We start from the raw sequence: 18,425 nt of genomic DNA on the forward strand, positions 1-18,425 counted from the left end.
CACCCATGCTCTGTTACACATTTGGAACCCCGTGTTTACTGCTGGTGAGTCTGTGCAATTTGCATTCCTGACAAAAAAGGAGTTTCTGATTGATGAGTGTATATTTTAGAAAATATATGGGTCAAGGATGTTTTCTTTTAGTATTTGTTGGAAAGTAGTTGGCCAGGTTTGGGACACCACATTGACTACTGGGTAGGAGGTAGTAAGTAGAAGTCATAGTTTATTGACTAAGACATCATAAAGATGATAGAAAAATAACTGTATGGTGATCTTTAAGTGTAATTTAATTTGGGATTAGCATAAGTGGTACAATAATTGTGCCGAATATGTGGATGAAATTTGCAGGTTTTTACAATTTCAGGAGTGAACCAATGTCCTACTGCTATCCCTTTGGTGGTGTCCATGACAACAACATTTTGACTCATAATTCTCCACAGAAATGTTGTTGTGGTAAGGTTTCAATAGCACATGTATTTACCAGCATATCTCCAAGAGATTTATTGATGAATACCTGAAAACCTGAAGGGGCACAGAGAAGTCCATGTGGAATTTCCATGTATTTATATAGTCCTGAGGTTGTTTCATATGCCATGTTCCACTCATCACCCTCTTTGACAAAATAAGGTCACAAGCACTGTACAAGGTTTAATGAAAGTAGCGTTTTTCGGCTGGCCAGTTTGTCCAGGTTATTTATAGGCATGTGGGTGCTTGTAAACTGGTGAGTCCAAACACTGCTGTGGAGATTACAAATAGTGCTGGGTGTTTTTTTAGTCTTGTGAATGATGTTTATGTGGCAAGATCTGTTGGCAGTGGATCATAGACATTTAGACTATATGTCTATAACATAACTGTTTCTTTAGGCACACGTTTTAACAAGAAATACATTTTCTTAATGGCCCATAGAAGTGCCTAGCTCAAGTATGGCCCATTGCCTCCCAGGAGAAACCATATAAAACCAATACGAGACTATAAAGTATGACGCAAATACATTACTGCTCATTCAAGCTTTTTTATGCATGTAAAGCAGACTATAGTGATCATTTGTAATCCACAGGGGCAATGCTTTCCTACATATTTCATATGTGAATACAGTTATTTTGGCTTACTCAGACATTAAAAAGGCTAGAGACTGGACAAAATCACTCAGTCAAAACCTAATCTAATCCTGCACCACTGGCATTCTAACATACATTCAGGTTGTGTACTATTAATACATCACCTCATGAGGTACACAATATAAAGTAAAATATTACATACACAATGTATAATTATTTGTGTGCAAAGTTTTTTTTTACCGGTTTCAAAGTAAATATATCAACTTATTAATATAGACCACAGTCAACATAATGTTGGAGGTTCAAGTAAAAATTATATGTTGTAGTCGGAGGCATCAAAACAAAAGGAAAAATACTCAGTATAAGATATTGTTGTGGTTCATCAAGACTTTCTTCCATGTTTTTGTGGGTCCATGGGCTCTCATGAACATTGATGATGCTGATAACGACCCAACCCACACACAATTGGTTGCTGAAACTTCAATGTCCAATTTTCAAGTGGCCATTAAGGTCTATGGATTTAAATCCTATTGACAACGTGGTCTCTAAATGGATGAGGGACATCCATACATGCTGATCTAACAATACAAAGAAATATTTTATGGTGCAGAAACATTCTATAAGTGTCTTCTAGCTTATTAACTTGATTAATAGAGGTGGTTTAGTTTTGCAGAACCAAATGGAATGGGAAGTATGTTTAAAACAGCTTTAATGTATTAAAACATAGTGAAAATAGTGTTTCTATGTCAGAAGATTCTTACACTTTTTTGCAACCTTTAACCATACACCTCTTGAACACATATATTTTATGAACATAATTTAGTTATTCTAATATTAGGTTTATTGTTTAGGTGTGTACAGAATGTCCTGGCTATTAGAGACATAAAGGTCCGCAATGCCTTTGTTTATACGCCTAATACTTTTTAGTTATAGATACTGTTAATGCTTGATGGGTCAGGAATGTTTTGGCAGTAAAATGGTGGCCAACACAATATTGGGCAGGTGGTCATAATGTTATGCCTGATCGGTGTACATCATATCATATATAACTGGCTAACCCCTGAGCTTGTGTTACTGTCTACTGTATGTGAAGTTGTATTTGTTCTTGCTGTGTCCATATCAGAGATGGCAAAAGTACACACATTGTTTACTCAAGTAGAAGTACAGATACACGTTTTAAAAAACTTAAAAAAAAAAAAATTTAAAGTAAAGAAGTTTGGGCTCTGACATGTACTTAAGTAAAAAGTATCTATTAATGCTACCTGTGTTAGTGTCATGCTTGTTAGTGACCTCACATCATAATAATATATTAATACAAAATAATTAAAAATTTTGCTATCTAATGAATGAATCCAGACTGAACATCCACCATATAGAACACAAGCAGAGAAAAGATGATGATTAGGTGATCAGGAATGTGTCTGTTCTCAGTCATGTGTACATCACTGACTCCCTCTGTCTCATCCACGTTACCTCCAGACTTCTTGTTGCCTTCTGCCCTGCTCATTGTTATCTTCATAAACTAACCGATGTCTGTGGCGTGTGAGAGTCAGGAAATGATGGACCACTGAAAAAGCCGCACAATGACAAGAAATAGGTTGATGGGCTGAAGATGGGGAGCAATGAAAAGAAAAAAAGATTGATCATATCACCAAAAAGATTAAACCTAAAGTAACGAGCCTGGTTTAAAAATGTAAGAAGAAGAAAGTACAGATATTTGTGTAAAAATGAAATGAGTAAAAGTATAAAAAACACTTGTCCGAAAAATAAAACAGTGAAATAAAGTGCTTTCCCCAGGCTTTGTGTTTATTCCAACCCTACCAAATATCACAGAATGAATATTAAACAATATATTATATACATTTTGATTTCCCCTACATGGAAAAAGATGGGTAATAATACAAACAAGGGTTGACTGTATACCACTCTCATGAAAGAAGTGTAGGCCTACACTGATTTCTTGATCATTTAGTGCTACTGGGAAGCTGCACTCTGGAGAGAGAGAGAGAGAGAGAGAGAGAGAGAGAGAGAGAGAGAGAGAGAAAGAAAGAGAAAATAAGTGAGTGTGTGTGTGTGTGTGTGTGTGTGTGCACTGATTTGAGAGGCGTAGGATTGCGGAGGCTGCTCATCCCGACCCTGTGGTCAGCACGAAAGTCAAATTGCGCCTGTAAAAATAAGTGTTTTGTGATCTTCATGTCTGTGCTGGTGTGTGTTTGGGTTTCGATTCCGGTTTCCTTTAAGAGACTTCTGTGTGAAAGATTGGCGCTGTAAGTGTGTGTGTGTGTGTGTGTGTGTGTGTGTGTGTGCGTCCCGCATTGACAGTAGGCGCTACGGATACAAACAGAGACTCGGCTAGCGCTTTGTGTTGCAGCCAGGAGCCACCATGGAGTAGAAGGATCTTTCTTCGTGCACTGAACATGAACCCAGGTTTGCTATGAGAGCTTCGTGGTGACCGGAAATCCTCTATTGTCGCGTGCCGGGTGCCAAAATTAAAACGCAAAAGCGAATAAAGATGAAGCAGCATGGAGTGGGTGTTTTACTGACGCTCTGGCTCTTTGTGGAGGTGAGTAGATTGAGAAGATGTCTTTACCGATATGTCAATATATCCATAGAAATAAGGGTGTGTGTGTGTGTGTGTGTGTGTGTACACAGTATCAGTGCGGTTTCCAGAGATGACGAATGTGAGTCGGTGAGACACTTTTCGGCTTTTGAAGATCCGAATGTAAACGCAATGGAGAGCATTTCGGAAATGCTTTGTGTTGCTGCTGAGTGTCATAACAAACAACAAACACAACTACTAAAAAGAAATAAATAACATTTCCAAACGTAACCCAAAACCCTTACAGTACACTAGTGGTAATATTCAGGGTCATTTATGTTTCCATAACGACTTTATTATTCCAGGTTATTATTTCAACTTTACTTGAATAGTATAATCTTCGAAACAACACACACACACACACACACACACACACACACACACACACACACACACACACACACACACACACACACACTCCATTTATCTTTATCTTTACATCTGACCCAGAAATACTGAGAGCATTTTGTGTCAACAAAATCTAAACTTTATGCTTGATATAGGGATTTAAATCGCCTGGAACTTGGCTTAAGACATTGTATATGCACCTAAAGTCAAGTCAAGTTTATTTCTATAGCGCTTTTCACAACAGACATGGTCTCAAAGCAGCTTTACAGAATTTAACAGTTAAGGTGAACAATCTGTATTTATCCCTGATGAACAGCCATGGTGACTGTGGCAAGGACAAAACTCCCTTAGATATTATGAGGAAGAAACCTTGAGAGGAACCAGACTCAAAAGGGGAACCTGTCCTCATTTGGGTGACATCAAGAGTTTGATCATCAATCTTTCAACAATACAGAACACTGGAGAGTGAGAACTAACATGAGTACTGAAATATAAGATTATAAGTTATGTCCTTTCTACAGTCTTATACAGTCTTTATGGTTATAAAACTAGGAGCTACTTAGCTCATTTGTGATCATCACAGATCCAGCACCAGCTTTTCAATGCCAGAGCCTTTAAACACTCCAGGAGGTCCAATGTCAAAACTCCACACATGTAGTGGGATCCAATTTGCACTGGTACGTCTGTAGATGGTACGGGATGTTTGCGAGTTCGGCATCTACTTCTTCGCCTAAAATATATAAACAATACAAGCGGAGAATTTAAATGTTTTCCGCTTAGTGTAGTGTAGCTTCATCCAAAGGTCACGAAGGCTGTACGCTTAAAGGTACCAACCATATCAGTGACTATTATTGTTACAGCCGAGTACCCTTTAGAGCGTATTCACTGATAAAAAGAACTAGTCAAGTTGAATTAGAAGAGTATAATGTGCTGTTGTACTGTATATCACAGTCCTTTTTGTTCAGTGAGACACTGTTTTATGATGCTGCAGGCCCTGGAATAAGAGCAGATGACACTGATTATACTATAACCATCATTTACTGTAATAATTGCTGCGTTTCTGCTGTGGATACAAATCTAAAGGTCACGTAGTGATGCAGATAAGGAGCATGCAAAATGCAGGATGATCTACAAGAAGGCATGGAGTCGCTGTGAGGGTGCTTACGTGGCGAGTTATATTTAATTGTGTCCAAAAGTAGTGTGCATGGCTGCATTTTACTTGTATGAGTCATTGGTTTTCTTGCTGGAGAGTTGCTCGTTCTTGTCTCTTTTGGAATTGAAAATGAAGAAATGAAAATGAGGAAACACTATATGTATATATTTTTTGCTTTTTAGCACCTCAGCAGTTGACCCAAGTGCATCACAAACTTTATGAGGCCAGCAGTCTGCTACTATCACATACTGTGCGTTTCACATTGAATTTATTATTCATTTATACACATTTTATGGTAGAAAAAAACAGAATGCATAATGCATCTATTCCCATAACAGCAAAAATAAAAGATGATTGTGGTTATTAGAGGCCAAAATGCATGTACACATACAGTATGATATGCTTCTCAGTACTCTCTTTAAATCAATAATACACACAGCGCATGAAAGCTTATTTTGCATACTTTAGCAGAACCACTGGTTCAGAACTGCAGAAAGCTTGTATGCTTGTTTATGTGAAAATGATAGTTGAATAGGAAACAAGAGATAGCAAAGAAGGCACTTTACCGTGAGTAAAATGGTGGCTAGCTAGATACCAACAGATATTGGACTAGCAAGCTGGATTTTTCATTGATGTGTTAGTAGCAATGGTACTGCTTACATTTCTAGTCACCATACACTTTAACGGGAACACATGCACACCTGGGGATTTATGAGATTAACCATTCAGCCAATCATGTAGGAGCAGTACAGTGTATACAACCTTACAGAATCATGAGCTTCAGTTAATGTTTTCATTAGACATCTGAATAGGAAAAAAAATGTAATGCCTGTGATCTCCTTGGTATGACTGTTGTTGCTAGATGTGCTGGTTTGAGTTTTTCAGGAAGTGGTGAGTTCCTGGGAATTTTACACAGAGCAGTCTCTATAGTTAACACAAAATGTAAACTCTGAGATGCTTTTCTGCTTGAGATTATTTGAGTTGCTATAGACTTTCTGTCAGGTCAGCTCACTCAGTGTATCTATCTCAGCTATCCACAGCTCACTCAGTGTTTTTTGTTTTTTGCACCAGTGTGTTTTAGATCTAGAAGCTGTTGCATGTGAAAATCCCAGGCTGTGTGATTGGATGTATTTGTTCATTTATTTATAACTTATTTATGCGTATTTACAGCGTATTTAATGCTGCAAAGCATTAAGCATTATTTGGTTTTTATAGTGAGCAAAATTCCCTTATAGTGTCTAGCCTTTCAAAATTAGCAATATTAGCTTATTGCTAGGCATTCTGTCTTTATATGAGTGTAATTGGCTTTCTTTAATCACATTGCCTAGTGAGCCATCAAGTCTGTCTAAAGCATTATACTATAACGACACTGTTTGTCCTGGCGTAAACTTGTTGAAAGAAGATCTGAGGGAAAGGTTACTGCACCCCTCTAGTAAGAAAATAATAACACGACATAATGTTATGAATTTACACTGCTGAAATGGCCTACTGTAATATTTGCAGTGGAGCCGGGTTATTGTCATTCCCTTCGGTTTTAGCAGACTCTGCATTTCCCCAAATAAACGCTGTAGGGTTGAAACAAAAATGGTTTTATTTGTCTCTTGGAGATTACTTTTTTGATCTCTATTTTTTTTTTCTCCATTTTTTTTTTCTTTTTTTTTTTTTACAAATAATGTAGTGTGTAACATTTTTTAAAGAATCCATGACAATATAACTATTTTATTTTTAAATGATTTTTAAATGTTTATTTTTTTTATTATTTTTTTTTTTTACACAGAGGTTCTAAATATGTTAAAATGAATACTGTCTTTACTTTTGTAATAATAATAATATGGGCCTTGTAATGAATATGTAGTTAATTACTACACTATTCTATATACATTATTATAAGCACAGAGCTGTTGAATTCTCAAAGCGGAAGGTATTGAATAATTTTCTAGTATAGCATCTCTGGCAGTAATTCTGGCTTCAATTCCAGGTTTATATCAATGCACAAGTTAGTGTATCTATAGAAACAGATAATTCGCATAGACTTGTATGACAAATGCTCAGCATAATCTATGCTGATTAGTAAATATGTTTAATAAAATGTATTAGTTTACAAAGATAATAGACTCATCCCTCTGCATCACTTTTCCTTCACTGTACAATTATTTTTGCACTATGTATATGTCACTTTAACTCGGGACTGGCACAGCACAGTGTCACTTTATGCCACCTTATTTTGCACATGGACAATTTAAGGACGATTCACACTGGATTTAATCTGTACTTTTGTCAATATCTACCATAAACATCCATCCCTTTCTGGCAATTAGTGTGTATATATAATAATAATAACATATATATATATATATATATATATATATATATATATATATATATATATATATATATATATATATATATATATACAGGTAGTCGTCAAATTACAACCTATGCAACTTACGACCATTCGACTTTACGACCACATCCCATTAGCGGTCGCCACAGCGGATCATCCGCATGTTTGATTTGGCACATGTTTTTACGCTGGATGCCCTTCCTAACGCAACCCTCCCCCTTTATCCGGGCTTGGGACCGGCACTAAGAGTAGCTGGGGTTTATATATATAATGTCCCCTGGTGATCTAGTGGTTAGGATGCAGCGCTCTCACCGTCCGTATCTTTAAAAGTATAGTATAGTTAAAAAGTATGTAAATAAGATATATATATATATATATATATATATATATATATATATATATATATATATATATATATATATATATATATATTTTTTTTTTTTTTTTTTTTATTGATTTACTTTATTTTTAGCCTTATATTCTATTTATATTTTTCATGTTAACATGTAAAAAAAAAAAAAAAAAAAGCAGTATAAAGCAGTACTTACTCTGTATGAATGTGTATGTGACAAATTAAATGTGAATTTGAATTTGATGGCGAGTATTACTGTTAGAAGATGTTAATGTAATGTTCATGGAAAGAGTCTCGGGTGTCAGTGCTCAGTGTTTTGTAACAGACAGTGAGTTTTCCTCTACAGGAGACTTCACGGAGGCTTGCCAATCTATTGGTAACATGAACAAAATAAACTTTTCTATCTTAGCATCTTAAAGAGAGAAAAAAGAGGTTGAAAGGGGATAGTTGTTTATGACGTACATGCTCTAAGTAATAACAGGACCTTGCATTGACTTTTCCTACTGTTTTATACTTTTACTGTTATATACTGACTTTCCATTAACAGTTCCAAATTCCTACAATTTGTTTAAGAGGAATAGCACATGTGAGTAGTCCATTTCAATGTAGTATCACACCAATTCCCATAACAGTACATTATGTGTTGCTTCATGCAAAAAAACCATCATGTTTAGTTGATTTTGCAGCACTATTTTGCTATGTGTATGCTTACTGATCACACTCTTGATATCACCCAAATGAGGATGGGTTCCCCTTTTGAGACTTGTTCCTCTCAAGGTTTCTTCCTTATAACATCTAAGGGAGTTTTTCCTTGCCACAGTCACCATGGCTGCTCATCAGGGATAAATACATACTATTCACTTGACTGTTGATTTCTGTAAAGCTGCTTTGAGACCATGTCTGTTGTGAAAAGCGCTATAGAAATAAACTTGACTTGACTTGGCTTACTTGTAGCCTTTGACAATATTATTGATAATGGAGCTAATGTAATGCAGGACTGAAGCTGTTTATATTGTTATATTGGGCTTATTTCTTGTTGGGTATTTTTATTGGGTTTATTGATATGAAGCATGATACAGTGTGGCTACTTGTTCTGTCCCATCTGGAAGTGCATATATATAAAGGCAAAGGTATTAACCTAGTGTTTTAGGCTCATGCTCGGTTGTCCCTCTAAAGTTCTTCTCAGAATACCTCTCATTTTAAGAACTGTCTTTTGCTTTGTTATTGGCTTAACATATGCTCTTCAACCAAATAAAACAAAAGAAAAGCTCAGGAGATCAATTTTGATGGCTATTACATGAATAAATATGATCAACTAACCAATTACCTCTAGTCTGCAAACAATGGAGGATTTTAAACTAGTATATGTCAATATTGGCCTGTTAATGCAAAATCTTTCCTAATGTGTTTGAAGAGGATTGTGTATATTGTGCGAGATAGAGCCTGTGCATATATAACTGTTTGACCTTGCTATATGTTTATAAATAAGTGCTTCTTTCACACAGCCATTTTTTTAGTTCAGTCAGCCATGAAATAAGAAGTTTGAAGGCACTGTGTATGCGCTCTCCTGTTTCAGTGCTGTAATAATCATATTAACATACAGCATGTGTTTAAACTATTGACTACTTTGATGAATAATTGATCTTCCTAAATTGAAACGTGAATCTTTGAATAATGCGATAATTGAATTTTGATCTGTCTGATAGCTTCATGAAGCCGAGCTTCGCTATGTTGTGAATGACAATTCCAGCGGTGGAACGGGTCTCCTTTTATTGAAATATAGAATGTAAAAAAAAAATTTGTCAGCTATACAGTAAAAAACAAGAAAGTGCACTTTTTGGAAATTGGATATTGTTAAGCATCTTGTTACTACAAGAACAGATTTTAGTATGGGAAAACATCCCATTCAATCTTTTTGTTATAAGAAATATGCATGCAATTCAGTAAATAAATATGAACATTATAAAATATTTTTTTTCTATGTAACCTACATGTTTAAAAAATTAGCATAAATGTAGTCATAATTAATAATGATGTAATGCATTTTTCAAAACAATTATATACATATATCCAAATTACGAGATCATAATGCAGATTGGCATTATTATTATTTCCACAATTTGATTCTCAATAGTGGAATTGTTTATAGTAATCTGAAGTGTGCCAGGCTTTGTATTGAGTGTCACACTTCGTCTGAGCTGGTTTCTCTTTGTTACTGTATTTAGTGGGCCTACACGTCTTTTTTCTGCAGTCTGACTTTGAGCTAAAGTAGTCATGGCTTTGAAAAAACGGCTGTGATGCCGCAGGCACCGTGCACTAATCTGCGAAAAAAAATTCTTTTGAGAGGATTAGTGATGAGTCCCTCAGTAATCTGCTGCTACTGCTGGGCAGGGTGAAATTGCTCTCTTTGGTCTGTTTTTGTTTGCTAATGGAATCAGCCGTGGGAGTGCTGGAAACTGATCAATTTCCTTGTTGTGCACTGATGGTGTGTGTTGAAAAAAAAATTCCCTGAATCATCTGCTGAAGTGCAGAAATATCTGTGTTTGCAATGATTGCAATTCTCTAAGGATGTGTTGAGCTATGACTTCAATCATGTTCTTGCGACTGGCTTTAGCAACAGCAGAAGAACTTTCAGAAGATCTAGGGACTTCTTCTGTTATAGTTTCACATATTTTTAGGTGACAGACCGCTCTTCTAGAGTAATATAAAGCTGTGTTTGGGCCACTTCTTGGTAGTGTGTACCACATATCACAATGGGTCAATGGGGAGCTATGAAGCAATGCCGTATTTTATGAAAGTCATTATCCTTTCATTTATCTCTACAGTATAAAATTGTACATAAGCTTTGCTGAAGACGACATTCCAAGCCAAAAATATTGGCCTTGCGACTACAGTTCAATATATTAACTTTACCGTGTTTTGAAAAAGCTAAGCATAAATCAACCCTAAATAATGATTTACCATTTTACTCTATATATTTGATGACCTGAACAGGATGAAAATGTGAAAAGTGTGCGACTGGACAAAAAAAATAATACATAGGTGTCTTTAAACTTTGATTAATCAAGGACAACTTAAAGAACCCATACAATTTCTAAACCTGACCCTATTTATTGCTACACAGTTTATTATAATTAAATCTCTTAATTAAATTATAATTAAGTACAGTAGTTTCACCTGCAAAGAAAATCTCATGGTTATAGGCACTCGATCTAAAACATTATAGTTTCTATAAAAATGTCTTTCACAGAGACAGCGAAGATGCCCCACATAACCTAAAACCTAATAATAGACGTATTGTGCTGTTTATAACAAGTGCATGCTGAAGTTATCTGTAAGGAGCTCATTACTGACAATTTATGGAAAGAGTTTATAGTGTCAGCAGTAAAGAAATAAACCATGGGAAGTATAGAGGACATTTTTCTTGTAACAAGCAGCTTTATTAGTCTTAATTATGGTACAGCTGATATCACAGTCTTCTTCTTCTTCTTTCGGCTGCTCCCATTAGGGGTCGCCACAGCGGATCATCCGTCTTCATACCACCCTGTCCTCTACATCTGCCTCTTTCACACCAACTACCTGCATGTCTTCCCTCACCATATCCATGAACCTCCTCCTTGGCCTTCCTCTTTTCCTCCTACCTGGTGGCTCCATCTTCAGCATTTTTCTACCAATATAATTCATGTCCCTTCTCTGCACATGTCCAAACCATCTCAATCTCGCCTCCCTCACCTTGTCACCAAAACATCCTACATGTGCTGTCCCTCTAATTAACTCATTTCTAATCTTGTCCATCCTCGTCACTCCCAACGAAAACCTCAACATCTTCAGCTCTGCTACCTCCAGCTCCACCTCCTGTCTTTTACTCAGTGCCACTGTCTCTAATCCATACAACATCGCAGGTCTCACCACAGTCCTATAAACTTTCCCTTTCATTCTTGCAGATACTCTACTATCACAAATCACTCCTGTCACTCTTCTCCACCCAATCCACCCTGCCTGCACTCTTTTCTTTACTTCTCTAACACACTCTCCATTACTTTGCACTGTTGACCCCAGGTACCTGAACTCCTCCACCTTCTCCACCTCTTCTCCCTGCAACCGCATCACTCCACTGCCCTCCCTCTCATTCACACACATGTACTCTGTCTTACTCCTACTGACTTTCATTCCTCTTCTCTCAAGCGCATATCTCCACCTCTCCAGGCTCTTCTCAACCTGCTCTCTACTCTCACCACAAATCACAATATCATCTGCAAACATCATAGTCCAGGGAGACTCCTGTCTGACCTCGTCCGTCAACCTGTCCATCACCACTGCAAACAGGAAAGGGCTCAGGGCCGATCCTTGATGCAGTCCAACCTTCACCCTGAACCAGTCTGTCGTACCTACTGCACACTTTACTGCCGTCACACTGTCCTCATACATGTCCTGCACCACCCTCACATACTTCTCTGACACGCCTGACTTCCTCATACAATACCACAACTCCTCTCTCGGCACCCTGTCGTATGCTTTCTCTAAATCCACAAATACACAATGCAGCTCCTTCTGTCCTTCTCTATACTTCTCCATCAACATCCTCAAAGCAAATAAGGCATCTGTGGTGCTCTTCCTCGGCATGAAACCATACTGTTGCTCACAGATGGTCACCTCTTCTCTCAGCCTGGCTTCCACTACTCTTTCCCATAACTTCATGGTGTGACTGATCAACTTAATTCCCCTGTAGTTACTGCAGGTCTGCACATCTCCCTTATGCTTAAAGATCGGTACCAGCACACTCCTTTTCCATTCCTCAGGCATCCTCTCCCCTTCCAGAATCCTGTTAAACAATCTGGTTAAAAACTCCACTGCCATCTCTCCTAAACATCTCCATGCTTCTACCGGTATGTCATCTGGTCCAACCGACTTTCCATTCTTCATCCTCTTAATCGCTGCTCTCACTTCCTCCTTACTTATCCTATCTACATCCTGCTTCACCAACTCCACATCCTCCAACCTTCTCTCTCTCTGATTTTCCTCATTCATCAGCTGCTCAAAATACTCCCTCCATCTTCTCAACACACTCTCCTCACTAGTCAACACATTTCCCTCTCCATCCTTTATTGCTCTAATTTGCAGTACATCCTTCCCAGCTCGGTCCCTCTGCCTGGCCAATTGGTATAAATCCTTTTCTCCTTCCTTAGTGTCCAACCTCTTATACAGTTCCTCATATGCCTTTTCCTTGGCTTTCGCCACATCCCTTTTTACCTGCTGCCGTATCTCCTTGTACTCCTGCCTACTTTTCTCATCACTCTGTCGATCCCACTTCTGTTTTGCCAACCTCTTTCCCCTAATGCTCTCCTGCACTTCCTTATTCCACCACCATGTCTCCTTGTCTTGCTTTCTATTTCCAGATGTCACACCAAGTACTTTTCTAGCTGCCTCCCTCATCACTCCTGCAGTAGTTGCCCAATCATCCGGCACCTCTTCACCACCACCAAGCCCCTGTCTGACCTCTTTCCTGAACCTCACACTACACTCTTCCTCCTTCAATTTCCACCATCTTATTCTTCTTTCAATCCTTACTTTCCTTCTCTTCTTCTTCGCCTCCAAAACCATCCCACAGACCACCATCCGATGCTGTCTAGCTACACTGTCCCCCGCCAACACCTTACAGTCTCCAATCTCCTTCAGGTTGCATCACCTACACAGAACATAATCCACCTGTGTGCACCTTCCTCCACTCTTATACGTCACCCTATGATCCTCCTTCTTCTTAAAATACGTGTTCACCACTGCCATTTCCATCCTTTTAGTGAATCTTTTGTAGAACAGATTAAAGGAGGAACTATTACTGAGGTTGGCATTCATGTGTTTGCTGCTTGTGATGTTAATCGAGTGTCTTTTTCCTTTAAGGCACAGAGTAGCCTTGCTCAGCCTGGACCCCTGTGTTCTGCCAAAACATTTCTGTTGTTGGTGCCTGTTGTTGTCTTTTTCTCTTTGTGTGTAACAAAAGCCTCATTGTGTGGGTCCTGTTCTATCAGCCTGTTTATCCCAGTGATGACAGCTTAAGACTTGGTTGAATGTTGGAGCTGAAGTTGGCACCGTTGTGCCCTTAATTGACAGGATGTGTGGGAAAAATCTTTCTGGAAGCAGCACGGGTCTATTCCAGTGTTGGCACTAATTGCAGTGTATTAGACAAGAGCATTACCAAGATATATTTAAAACTGTAATATAACTGTCTGGAAAACTAGTTGAATATGCGATGATTTTGGCAGTAGGCATTGAGAGTATGTAGTATTTTGGCAATGCAAGGCAATAGCTCCATATATAATTTTGCCACTACTAAATTCTTTTTTATAAGCAAAACATTTATAAATTTGCTTTGGTACATAATGAATAAACAACGTTAAACAGTATGATTATTTGGTCCGGAAAAAATAAAAAATGCTGGATTGGGGTAATCTGTGATTCTACCTCTCTCTTGTTCTGAGGGGCAGGATGATGACACTAATTAGTTACATTATTAGCAGTAGCTGTCAGAAACAGTGGAATTCCTGAAAAGGTATCCATAACCTTTCTTTTGTTGTAGAATCTCATTTCACGTTGCGGAAATTATACAGAATGCTGTATAAGGATGTATACGGTACATATTATTACTTTTTACATTATGCAAGGTTTGGTCGAAAAATATTTGTTCTCATGTTAATGCTTCAACAATGGTAATGTAGCTCAGTGGTTAAGGTATTGGTCTTTAAATTGGAAGGTTACTGGTTTAAATCACCACCACCAATCTGCCACAGCTGGGCTCTTGAGCAAGGCCCTTAACTCTAACTGCTCAATCTGGATAGGCATGTCTGCCAAATGCCATAAATGTATATAAATGCATTCTTTGTTATATATCTTCTGTTTGCTAGAACTTTTATTGGACTTTATTGTAAATAAATTACTTTATTGTAATTTCAACTATTTTACTGATTAGTCCATCGATTAATCGAGTAATCGGATAAGAAGTGCATTTTCTTCATTAAAGAGCAATATTAAATATACAAGAGAAAATAAGACGGGTCTCATAAAATTCTAATGCAGGATACGGAGGCGGAAGCCGAAGTATATCAAAGGAAAGTTTATTGAAAATACTGGGCAGAGCCAACACAAATACTTGCGGTGTATATTCTGGTGGTGCGCTCCGGGAGCGTGTTCCACAAAGTCCTGAACTGGTGAGAAGCAGTTTGTGTAGAATATGAGGAAGCGCGGCGCTGAGCAAACACGTAATAAACGTAGAGCAACGGGTGGTTGTGTGTGTGTGGTTTATATGCGTGTGTGATAACGAGTGTCAGGTGCACGCCATCAGTAGTCGGGCGAAGAGCTCCGTGCGGGCGGGGAACGCACTGGAGAAGAAGCAGGGAGCTCCCTGACAAAAATGAACAAGTAATTTTTTGTTTGCTTGTTTCCTTGTTGAAATTGCAATCTGTGAAAACTCAACTTATTTTGTGCATTAAATTGGCAAATTACATCAAAATACAATAACAAATATATAAATAAATCATAAATTAAAATATAAAAATCAATTTCAAATTACTTAAAAAAAACAACAACAAAAAAAGGTAAACGCACTGTGCTGTGTTTTCTTTATATTTCAGTTTAAAATGATCCCAAACTTTAGAAACTTTCTGTTGTGTTGTTTGGCCTGAATCTTCTCCTCGACCCTTGCTGTTTTCTCTCCGCCCCTCTATTTTCATTCTGCCTTGTCTTGTGTTTACCTGTCCAGGGGTTTCATTTATAAATGTGCGTTCACCACTTAAAAAAAAAAAGTTGTGATTTATAACAAAAAAACAAACTTGATGGCAGAAAATGCGCACCTTTGAGTGAACTCTGATCCCTGCGTACACACAACGTGGAAACACAGAAGACCCCGGAACGGTTTATAAATGAAGTTTACAAAAGTGAGCCAGAGTTTAGTGGGTGGTGCGTCAGTAGTTCTGGTTCGTGGGGAAACACAGTGCTCCATGTATAGGTAAATTGACTAAATGAAACGAAACGATTTGCCTCAATGCTTTTTTGTATTCGGATTACTTAAGTTACTCGAGGAATCGTTTAAGTCCTAATTTCAACCATATACAGTACAGTACAAGACAACTTTCCTCTAGGACCCACGTGCCACATAAAAGAACATAAATTAGCATTGCATGCAAACAACATTTTTGGTGCACAGTACTACACAGTACACAATTACACTGTAACAGTGCAGCACTGCTCAGCACACAGAGCTAAATATATGATGGCAATAAATTGTCCATATGATATTAAACACTGCATATGTAATTGTTTGGTGATGATTTAGCAGTAGTTATTTGTACAGACAAATTGCAACGAAGGTGTGTGTTTGTGTGTGTGTGTGTGTGTGTGTGTGTGTATGTATCAATTCAGTCCCTTATTGAAAATTCTCATGGTTTTGAACTGGTTTGGAACAACCTGTCTGAGTCCCATCTGACCTGACCTGAAGTTTTGAATCCGACCATTCAAGCTGACACATTAAAATGACAAAGTTTTGCACAAACTTGATAACAGCCAACCGTTATCATCTGGAGACTGAGTGAAATCTCACTTTAATAATGAAGGTACTTCTTCAAATATTGTTTATTGCCTTTCAACCAAATGTATTTCTCTATACTTATTTGAATATATTAACTTTTCTAGAGTAACAGCTAACTCAAAGGAGTTTGCATGGGAGGCATTCCAGGTAATCTTTGCATTAGAAAAATGTCTAATCAATGATATGGTAAAGATTTCAGTAGGGAGAGGCTTGTTATATATTTATAAAATATGTTTTATGCATCAAAGCTTTGGAGCAGTCTATGTTTTTTTTGCATTTGAAGTATCCAGGGTAGGACGTTGTGCTTTCTGGTTTCTCTTTTTTTTTTTCTTCATCTGTTTTTTTTTCTGCCTTTTTTGTCATACTAACGTCAAGAGATTGGATTAGAAAAATACTGGAGACAGAGGATCTGTTTATAGTAGCTAAATGTAAATGATAACAGGAACGACCCTATTTCTGCGACTTTCCAGAATGTAATTGTAAACTGATAAAAATAAAAATAAACTAAATATTTATAATATAGTTTATTAAGAAAAATTATAATTGCTGTATTGTAGCATTAGGAATAAAACAATTTGAGGTTATTAAGAGTGTTTTTTTTTTATTATATCACAGTGTGGTTAAATTTTTTAATCTGATTGGCTAGAAGGTTCTTGTATTTGCAATATTTTTGGCAGATTGCTGAATTGTAATTTACTTCAGTTAGATTCAAATTGGTCTGACAATGGACATGGTCACAAAGAGGCTTCACAGAAATAAATAAATTCAGGATTATCACTTTAAATAGGTTTCTAAGATAAATGCAGTAATATGAAAATAATCCATTTATCCACTAGATTATTTTTGAATAGCCATATAAATTCTCATGCGCCATTTTATTCTTAATCAGTCCTGAAGTGCTACTGAGCCACAGAGCTAGAAACCTTTTGCCCAAGAATATATATACCGTATTTTTCGGTAGCTGCTTCCTTTTTCCCACGTTTTGAACCCCACGGCTTAAACAACGAAGTGGCTTATTTATGAATTTTTCCTGGGTTTTTCCCGGTTTTTGCAAACTACAAGCCAAAAAACTGAGCAACATAACATTAGACCAATGAAATTTCCGAACAGAAAAGAAAAAATGCACCTCACCTGTGTTCTGAGCTGCACCGCATCGGGAGAAAAAAGTTTTTATTTTTAAAAGCACGACGATGCCAAAAGAAAAATATAATAGATGTGAAAGGAAGGAGGAAGACACTGAACAATGACTTTCTTGGTAAGCTTCTGTTTAGATACAAGCCGTTGTAGCGCGTTGAGTCTGGGTGAAGGGAGAGCTCGCTAACTTCAGTTGCAACAGAAATCATATAAGCACAGACAGGTTTCCAAAACTTGTGCTTTTTTTTATTTTTCTTGGCAACGGCGTTACGGTTTAGTCAAAGAAACGTAGAAATGAGCATCAGAAAATAATAAGGACATATTCCTCGGTCTTGCACACATGAAGTAATACTGGAAAAATGCGGCAGCAGCCTATTCCCAAAATACCGATATGTTTCTAAAGTAAGCGCAACATATTTCACCCGTTACACCGTGTAACAGACACTGTCGTTAAAGTCTGTGTAAAGTTCATTAGTGTCAATGTAGACACCTGCGGCTTATAGACAGGTGCGTCTTATTTATGTTTAAAATAAAAATCTTTGTCAAATTCAGTGGGTGCGGCTTATTTATGGGTGCGCTTAATAGTCCGGAAATTATGGTATATATATATCTGAGCCCAAATTAATATGGCATGCATAGTCATGCTACAGCATTGGCACAGTCATCTCATGCTCTACTGCTCTCCTGATTATACAATTATCTCATTTTTTTTCCCTTAATGGTTTACATGAAGTGTCAAGAACACAAGCTATTATTTCATTCTAATGTGCAAAAACCTTTGACGAAACATTTCAGACCTCAGATAAGCAACCTGATACATCATCTCCAGTCGTAAATTGTTCCTGGTAGTGTAGCAGTTAGT

At 37.4% G+C, this 18,425-nt stretch overlaps 1 protein-coding gene across 1 annotated transcript in view; it reads left to right on the forward strand.

Moving 5' to 3' along the window:
• The first annotated feature begins 3,118 nt into the window (after positions 1-3,118).
• vopp1b (VOPP1 WW domain binding protein b) overlaps positions 3,119-18,425 on the forward strand; it is a 64,356-nt gene continuing 49,049 nt past the window's right edge. The window contains exons 1-2 of the mRNA XM_083549485.1: positions 3,119-3,260; positions 3,378-3,618. Coding sequence (XP_083405611.1) covers positions 3,568-3,618 — 51 coding nt within the window. The 5' untranslated portion in view covers positions 3,119-3,260; positions 3,378-3,567. The remainder of the gene's footprint in view (positions 3,261-3,377; positions 3,619-18,425) is intronic.

Source organism: Silurus aristotelis, assembly GCF_946808225.1.
Source record: "Silurus aristotelis genome assembly, chromosome: 1".
NCBI classification, from domain to species: Eukaryota; Metazoa; Chordata; class Actinopteri; order Siluriformes; family Siluridae; genus Silurus; species Silurus aristotelis.